Genomic DNA, 10,193 nt, shown 5'->3' with positions numbered 1-10,193 from the left:
TCAGCATGGAGTAGCTTTAAAAGGGTGTGAAGACTCGCGCAAAAAGAACGTCTAATGCCGGTAATCTGACCTAGTTTCGAATGAGGTGTAACAGAAGTGTTAGACACTGCCATCGATCCCAGAAAATACAAACACAGCTTGCTACCGTCGGTAATTAGACACTAGTGTACAGTCAGTACATACAGCTACGGTCAATACCCACATTACAGTGTATAAACAATACAGCGATGAACATCTCAGGTCCAGCTAAAGATATCAAGGTATCACGTTTCATTACTGTCTGTCTTTTTTAGCGACACGAACAAACATCACTTGCAAGCAACAGAAAGTTAACTTTTTCAGATGGCTGCATGCTGTTTAGGACAAATCTTCAATGCCTTTAAGGAGTAACTAACACATACCCTAAAACGTTAAATTGATTACCCGGAGTTTACAAACAGTTTTATATGAATAGGGAGGGCTCCAGAAATAAATATTTATTTGATTTTTGGTTTTTAAAAATGTTTTTTAATGATACTGATCTAATTATAAATGTAATTAAACAAACACCTAGTTGCCAAAAAAACTTTGTTGTATGATTTTTCGAGCATGTTATTTTAATGTTTACTTTAATGTTCCTACATTTCACTGCACTCACTATGTTGAAGGTTTATTTAATTAAGCAATTAATTAAGCTAATATTATTTATTGTGCACAATATTCCATAATTTGTTCCATGAAAAGCAAGTAACCTGATTATTATAAAGTCAGTAACTGTAGAAAATTCCATTTGAGAATATCCTTTCCTCATTATTCCCCCCCCCCCCATTTTTTTTAAATTTTAGTGATGTAATGAGTCAAAACTGTTTTCAATTTTTTAGTCGACTCTTGAGTGACATTTCTTTTTCAGCTAGAGGCCAACATTAAAGGATTCACGTGAGATAATTTATAAAACTTTAAAATTTGATTGAAATCCCAATCAAAATCACTATATATGATTACTATCAGAAAGTTAAGAAATAATTGAGGGTGGTATAATAGTCACATGTACTGTTTTTGCATACAAATTTGCTTTATATGAATGCCATATCATGAAATCGTGAATGCAGTATATAATAATTCATGTTTATCTAATAGCCATTATGAAGTTTGTGCCATTCTGTCAACTGCTTGCTTGTAACATTTTGTTTTGTGTGTGCTGGATAATGACTTTCAGCAATCGCCAATCTATATCATTGAAACACAAAGTATTAAATGTTCACCGCACTGATATATAGTTTGACCATTCCTAATATTTTAAAAATAACCTGCTGAAAATTTGTCATATGTTTTCCCCATTTTGAAATCATTCTAAGAAAATTGTTGCTACTATACATTAATGATTCACAACTGGAAAAAAGGCAATGTACCAGATCCATTGTACTATCGTCGTGTTTCCATCATATTCCTTTTGTAACGGCAGGATCGTATAGTTACTATATCCTTTACAGAGGAAAATTTAAAGTTCAGTGAGATCGGGAGATGGGATCAGCTGGGTATATAACCACTCAATTTACAGCTGTGTTGTCAATGAATTCCAGGGTATTACCACCTGGTGGTGACATACAAAGAATTTAAAGTGCTTTCTGTTACAGTGGTGTTGCCAGACATTTGAATCTTGGTTGGTGATATGTCTATTTGTGAATTCCTTCTCGGGGGAGGGGTTCCCCAGGCCACCCATTGGCGACACCACTGATCTGTTCTCAGCTCACCTAATCCTTTCCAAAAAAATTAAAGAACATTTTAGATCCAGGCCCAATTCAAGCAGAAATTTGACAGATTAATATTGAACTGAAAATATGTCACTGTTATGTAAAGTATCTTTATAATTTGGACGTTTGTTGCAAAGATAACATGTTTTGTTGAACATCCCTCAGAATATTGTAGTTTTGATTTCTGTTTTTTTTTAATATATTAAAAATTATATAAGAATATATAAGTGGGTTAGTGGGAATAAAATTACTGTTCGGTGGATATTGACAATTATATTTCTTGATGGAATACCATTTTTAATGTACTTTGTGTGTGACTGTCACAATGATTTTCTGGTCTTTATAGCCTAACATGATTGGATGTGAAGGTGAAGTCACTCCATGAAGTAGCACCTTTCAGTAAATTCCCCTGCATTAACAGATCATTGAATGTTGTCTTGATGACCTTAACTGCATCTTTATTGAAGAATTCCAGCACTTAGCCAACACGGAGGATCTATAAGAAAAGCTTGTTCAATCCAGAATTTGCAATTTATAAAATTGACAGTATAGCTGTGATGTGTAATAATTCAGTCTAAAGGACCGACTGTTCAGTCTGATATCAGTCTTATAGACTGAAAGTATTCAATCTTATTAAGACTGGTGCTGCAATAAATCAGTCTAAACTGCTGACTGTTCAGTCTAAAGTGGTTTGATTTTCAGTCTATTAGACTGAAGAGTATTTAGTCTAATTAAGACTGACCTTCAGTCTTTACATTTCAGACTGGAATTCAGTCTAAGTAGTCTGATCCCTTATCCCATCCATCATTAGACTGAAATTTCAGTCGATTAGACTGAAATTTCAGTCTCTCATTTTAAGAGAGTATATATATATATATATATATATATATATATATATATATATATATATATATATATATATATATATATATATATATATATATATATATATATATATATATATATATATAAATATATATATATATATATATAAATATATATATATATAAATGCAACTTTACTTGGCGTTCACTATATTTTAACAGCTTGTTCTTAAATGTAAGCAGTCCTGATAGGCTAATTCTTGATATGTTGAGGCAACTTATCTCTTCATCCTTATATTTGGAATAACCATAAGTTGCAACTTGTTTCGATGTTGATCTACATAGAACAAGCGGTTGTAGCTCTCTGATAGAAGACAGACAGTGCTGATTGCCTTCAATATCGGCTGCAACAAATACCAAATAACTTTCTACCTACTTTGTTTCTACGGATGGCAACCTTTCAGCAATATCCACTGATAATGAAGGTGTAGGCCAAGAGCAATGTCCTAACCGAATTACGGTTAATTGTCAATGGAAATACATAAATAATAGTTATGTACATATTTATTTTAATCATACAAATGCATGATAAAATAAAATACAAGAAACATACAAATAAAAAGTAGAGGTATACAGTAAAACGATGGTAAATATCCCCTGAGTGTAACAAATGCATCGCATACGTAATACACATTTCACTTTCCATTGGTTCGTTGATTTCCACCTCTACTTTAGATTTATTAATTTAAACCTATTTTCATATTCTTTGGTCGTTAATCTCTCAGATTAATCAGTAAACATCTAGGCCTTCTGCTCGTCACTGAGAAGGTTAAATTTCGGTGTAAGACGGCACCATCTTATTTGGTAACCCTAAACCCCTTTCCCAAAATGCACCTCATCAAAACAAGTTTCAAAGTTATTTATCAAATTAATATTGTTTCAAAACATATTTTGGGAATATGAAAAGGGTTATTTGTGTTGTGTATTAATTTAGTGGAGTCAAAGTTCGACCAACATCAACTATGGTGGTTTTTGAGGAAGCCATTTTGCGTAAAAAAAACACAGTGCTGATTATTCATTCTGAGTAATACCTGGATTATCCGAATTTTGTCTGAATGAGACCACGAGTTACCTAAAAAACGTGCAAAAATGGGAAGTCAAAATAATGGCAATATAGCCATGGTAACATTTAGGCTCTTGGTTGCAATTGTTTTCAGGATGTTCGTCTTTCTAATGACTACGAAAGTTAGTTTATGGCGTATGAAGTGAGTGAGGAACTATATGGGCTGATCAACTGGTCGTTTGTGATTGTTAAATGCAGTGAAAATGACGCTTCCCTGTGATATCCTAATATATACACAGAACATTTAAAATTATTTACAATCAAAAGAAGAAGAAACAACCACCAAAATAATAATAATAAAGCAAACAAACAAGAAAACGAGGTGTGTCAACATTTCCTGTAATTCTTTCCTGTAGATAACTATCGAGACAACTTTGAGTTTTTAATTGGTGTTCACACCTGTCACAAACTCGAGATAACGGAATATAAAATCACGATTTTTTTGTCTTATTCTCATATTTGATTATTTTATCAATACTAACAAAATGAGTCCTTAACAAGTAAAGTGAGCACTGCCTATGGTCATTATTATTTAGAATTACAAACAAAAGTGTAAAGTGGATGCGGTAATAACGAAGGAAAGTGTTTCCTCTGTTTAAGTAAATCTGCATTATACGACGGTGAATGGAAACCAGCAAACTATGCCAATAGACACGGTCATCATTTGTTGACCGAATGAATCTAGTTTTGCTGCTAGCAATGGGTCTATTCTCGTAACACTCCACATCAATTGGAAAAAGTTGTTTTTCATACTGAAAAGCATACTCCCTTAAAATCAAGTCTGTTGAAACCTGTCAAACCAAGAAAACGACTTGATTCATTCATAAGCACTGGCACGAGAAACTCGTAATCAGGGTTATAACATCCTGAACTTTGACGCCGCATTTTTCGTAAATGACCATTCATTGTATGCATGATCAGAATAAACACAATTGTTTTTGTAAAGGATCTAACCAACCAACACGGAAATAACAAATTGTAGAAAAGGAAAGTTCACCATAGTCAATTCTTGATCTTTCAAATGAAAGACGAACTTTTCATCTTCGATAATGGGTGTAATATATAGGTCCGTCATCAGCCTGTTTAATGTTTAATTTATTTACTCAATTCAGTATCAACTTTGGCATCATCGGTCGCAACAACCGGAGGGATAGAATCAGGGATCCCGAAGATGTTTTCTAGAATCATCACTACTAATGTAAAGAGGAACACTACCGATGTCAGTCAGGGTATACTGGACCCTGGTAAGGCATAACATTAACCTCATAGCAATGAATATATATACGGGATAGTTATGAAGAACAATATCTACAACCAGCTAAAAAAAATCAATTCTAGTAGGTTGGTATATACATTATTTTAAAGCTTCTCCATATATTAGAAGACGACTTAAGCAAGTCTTAATATGACGTAGCAGTGCCTTAACTGAAGGATTTTCTTAATATCTTACATATCTTATGTATATCTTTATCTATTATTTTGCTATTCAATTTCCTAAAACGGGTATTCGGAAATGATGTTGATAAAAAAGGAAAAAGTGTCAATTGCAAAATAATATTTGGTTGTGTTCATCAACTTGATAGTGCTATTTCTCCATGCAAATATGGAAGAAAAACAAAGGGGAACTAAGATATTTCATCACAGTAAATGTTATCACATATTGTTATTTTTATTACAATATGTAAAACGGATTTGTTTTGTCTTTGTGTTTAGCAGTTTTGTATTGCAACAAAGATATGTATCAGATACGTTTCAGGTATGTTTGTGGAACTGTTCTTGTCACAGAACGGATAATCATCTGTGTTATATGATCGCAGAATCAGAGCATATTAAAAATTTTGACAGATTTCAGGAAATGTGTCTTGGAGTGCACTGGTTAATCTGTGAATGTTTTATTTAACAGAGCTCTACCACCATTGCAAGTAAGATTATGTCCCACTGTACCAGTGCATTTCTCATATTTTCGAAAATTTTTGTTTAGTTTTATTCCGAGTTAAAGAAAATCGTTGGGAAGATAAGTTGCATCTCTGCTTCGTTAGCCATTGGCAGATCTCGCTTTTTATATCTCAGGAAATTAGCCATGTCAAAAACTGAAAAGAAAAGGGAGGGGGGGGGGGGTATCGTTGGTATTAACCACATTCTCTGGATATGAAAAATGAGAGTAGATATGGGAGGGGAATGGTATATACGCATATATATATATATATATATATATATATATATATATATATATATATATATATATATATATATATATATATATATATATATATATATTAGATGCTGAAACTGTGAGTACAAGGACAAATCTCATAGTCTAATCCACAAAAAACATGCTGAATGTTTACAGAGCTGACGACATAAGTTACTATCTTTTACGTTATGTGTCAATTTGAAAGCTTCTTTAATAATACCTATCGTACTGAATGTATACACATCTGACGACATCAACTATACCAATCTGCATATGTGTCTTCAATATTGATAACAATATTTATTTATATAAAAAATAAATAAACATTAACATTTACCCTGATATATGGCAGTTGTATAATCCACTGAGATATGGGCCGTAGCTTTGGGACGCTTCTATAGGTAGACTTCAGAAAAGTTTGAAGCTTTCAGCGAAGATAGTATTTGACCGTTAACAACAGTTGCCATAAAACTGTAATACAAGATAAGTGAGCCAATGGACTATGTATTTGTTTGTACTTGTAAACGTTTCTATAATGGAAGTGACACATCATGCTCATACCAGAAATATCAAGTTAAAGTAAAGCACGTGTGCCAATTTAGTGGCAGAGTGGAACGTCTCGTTTATCTTTTGTTTTTGTTGCCCTAAACAAACCAATTTGTATTTACTCATAGAAAATAAAAACGGCGGGACAAATCTTTGGATAATAATTGTCGCAGTTGTGGTTATACTGTTGCTAGTCCTTGTGTTTGTGGGCTTACTCTGGTACCGCTCAAGAAGGTAAATCATATTTTGTTTCCATATATGCACAGTACCCACAATTAAAATCGATGCTTATATCTATAAATATGTATTGATGTTTGAGCAGCGAATGAAAGGATTCAACTGTGTATAAAGAAAGAAAAATAAATAAAGGCATATATTATAATATAGTTACAAATCAGAGGCTTTACTGTAAACAATGTAAGCGTTAGTAATATTGGAAACCATTCAATGAATCGATGACGAAAATAGGGTTCGACAAGCAGAATCAAAGTGGTTACAATCGTACATCAACGAAAGAACGTTTTCGGCCAATGAAAAACCGAAGAACTTTATACAGAGATATTCATTCTGCGTTTATTTTACAGACAAAAAGGAAGAGCGGCTCATCCTGATAAAGTAGATAAAAACGGAACTGACGTCAGAGGAAATCAACTGGTCAATCACCATGGTGACGTCAATGACGAAACGGTGTACAATGGTGACCCTAAATATTACAGTATAGAAGATGGAGAAGTCAAAATACCAACATATGATTTGCCTGATCAGGAGATGTTTAACAATCCTGATAGTTATGAAACCGTTGACAAGAAGGCAACGATTAAAAGCAAGGAAACTTTGAAAAATAATCATCTTAAAAATATCCAACAAACAAATAAATCGTTTGAACAGATAGATAAGAATAAAGTGACAGTTGAAAATGCTAATGGCAAAATGGTCGATGAGGCTTCGATGAGAGAAGATAACGAATATTCCAGAAAAATATTCACTGAAGAGAAAGAGGCAGTTGTATTTTGTGACAGAAGGCCTCAATATATAAACTATAAAATCACCGGGCATACCTCTAGTTAGAAAGCTTAACTTGGTATTGGGAAACCAGGGCGCAGGTCTATAAGGATCTCAGGACTTCCTTAGACGATTGTTATGTATAGAAGGCGTAGCGGTTTTCCCCAGAATAAGAATAAACCACATAAATAAAATTGTGCATTCCTCAATTTGTAACGATTGTCTTCATAAATATTTTGAATTTTACATTGATTGTGGTTCAGCGCATGGAAACTGATAAGTGAAGAGCGAAAGTCTCTAGCTCTCCGTGAGGTGCCTTCCTGATAAATGGGAACCATGGTACTAGAGGACACATGTAAAAAGTTAAAAAAAAATCAGCCGAAATAAGCAAAATGACGGTCCTTGTCTTTTCAAACTTGTTTGTTGCATTTAATTTGATAATAATTTAGACATTGTTTTCACAATTTGCTATAAAGTATTTAAAGGATTACGTTGAACACGAAGTAAATAAATATGGCGTCGTTTCTATATTCCGTTATATGAGGAAGATGTACACTATGGGAGATAATCAAGCCTTTTCGTTAATTATACTAAAACAATTACTTTCTCTTTATCTATATAGATGAAGAAAGAAAACATATTCGAAGACTGGCTTATTTAATTTTGGTACCTTTTGACGTTTTCTACATTGTAACAAATTATATTGCCCATTCTTTATGTTTTTACTTCATTTGTCTAATCTTATTCATTTATTGATTCAGTTAAATAAGATTATAATATTATTCAACAGGAAAGTAAAGGAATGGATAAAAGGACATCACATTCTACACTGATAATTATACTATTAGACAATTTTGTTTTCTCTAAAACACAGTACTAGAAAACAATTGTGAATACAGTAGGGTAGAAGAGTGGATACAAATCAAAAACATTTTAAACTGATCATAAATATTCTATTATTTCTATTTCTTCTCGATTTCATGGCAAACAATTTGTATATAATTTCGATTATGCGTTATGTTTTTTTTTTTTTGCAAGGTGTGATTGCTTGATGGTAGACGGTCTATGTTATTCAAGGTCTTAAAGCTCCAAATTTTTGAATTTACACAACCAGGCTGGTCAGTGTAAAGACTTTCACATTTGAGTATTACTTAGTAAAACTCATTTTAAAAGGAGGATTGTGGAAAGATGTATATATCTATAGAGTTTTCATAACAGGCAATCTATAGTGTTTTATAAAGAAGTATTGGTTTACCACACATATCTGGTTTTTGTACATCTATGCAACTGCATGTTTCACGAACATTATCGAACTCCTGTAGACCCGTATGCAGGGATAACATGAGTGGGGGGGGGGGGTGACAGAGGGTTGCGCACACCCCCACATTTTCCATCTTTCAAAGGACAAGCCTTGTTCTTGGCATTTTGTTACATATAACATGACAACCCCCCCAAAAATGTACACAGGTCTGTCATAATTGTTATTGGTCAAACCCTAGCATATTTGTACAACGAACAGGTCTGTGTGAACCTGTACAGCTTCCACAGCGTGATACTTCATTGGTTATTGGATTTTTTGAGTAAATTAATTTTCTTCGGGCACTGTGTTTTAGGCCGTCATAGCATTTGTTAAACTATTACAAAACAAAATCAAAGAAACAAAATAAGCGATGACGAAGGTTTTTAATCTGAATTAGCAGTGCGTTATGCATCGTTACCTCTCTATTTCAAACGGGATACAAAAGGTTTAAATAAACAAGGTGGGAAATATTATATGGCGAATGCATCATGTGTTATAAAATACAACAACCAATGAAATGAAATGAGTTTTAGTCTTTAGGTCTTTCATTTTCCTTGTTTCTCTTTATGTTCTCTTTCCCCTTTCACCATTAATACTTTGAAATAAGAAGCGTAAGGTATAGGTACAGGCAGAACCTTAGAAAAACAAGGAAAATATTATCTGTAGCTGAATACAATTCGTCTTGCTCACAAAGGCCATATTTAGACATGTGGAGGCCCGTGGGCAACCTTTAGTAGTGGAGGCCCACAGCACCCTAGTGATCGCCGTCCTGGGGGAGGTGTCTAAGTTGAGGGTTTTTTGTTGAATAATTAAGGGTGCTTAGATGCAAAATGGTGCAGTATTTTGTGATTTTTGAAGTAAATTTATGTTCAAGAATTTTCATTACGGTATGAAAGCCTGTTTGCCTGCCCAATTTTCAGTACAAGTAAACAGGTTGCTACCACCTCTCTCAGTACAAATGAACAGGTGGCTACCACCCCTACCGTAGGCAAATTAACAGGTTGCTACCACATCTCTCAGTACATGCGAGCAATCATGCTCAATCATAACATGGATATAGTACAGTACATATATTTACAGACCAGACACTTTACGAGACTTGACCCTTGCAATATCTTGGATCAATTTGTCGTGTCAGTCTACATCTTCCTTATATTTTTTCATGAAATATGTGAGGGCCCCTTGTTGTGGAGGCCCATTGGCAACTGCCCACGTGCCCATTCCTAAATACGGCCCTGTTGCTCACAAAACCGAATAGAAAATTCCAACTGTTCCTTAAGAGAAATATTGTTTGTAGTCGCAAGCTATACCACTAAAACTTAAGCGTTGCTTTGCTAGCATAGATAATTAATTAATCTAACGATTTTATACCCGTAAGTACATTAGAATGCCATACACGTACGTTATACCGTTAATTAACCCTGTCCATTGATACAAAGCACTAAATCAAAAATAATTTTCATCCCACAATGTT

The 10,193-nt window shown here is 33.7% G+C and overlaps 1 protein-coding gene across 1 annotated transcript; it reads left to right on the top strand.

Moving 5' to 3' along the window:
- Positions 1–4,779: 4,779 nt before the first annotated feature.
- LOC139974408 (uncharacterized) lies at positions 4,780–9,176 on the top strand. The gene is made up of 3 exons (XM_071981550.1): positions 4,780–4,921; positions 6,546–6,651; positions 7,002–9,176. Exons 1-3 carry the CDS (start codon positions 4,849–4,851, stop codon positions 7,483–7,485), a joined length of 663 nt encoding a protein of 220 aa, XP_071837651.1. The 5' UTR covers positions 4,780–4,848; the 3' UTR covers positions 7,486–9,176.
- Positions 9,177–10,193: the final 1,017 nt, after the last annotated feature.

This window comes from Apostichopus japonicus, chromosome 9 (assembly GCF_037975245.1).
Source record: "Apostichopus japonicus isolate 1M-3 chromosome 9, ASM3797524v1, whole genome shotgun sequence".
NCBI classification, from domain to species: domain Eukaryota; kingdom Metazoa; phylum Echinodermata; class Holothuroidea; order Aspidochirotida; family Stichopodidae; genus Apostichopus; species Apostichopus japonicus.
The sequence above is the reverse complement of the archived record's forward strand: the minus strand, read 5'-3'. Positions and strand labels throughout refer to the sequence as shown.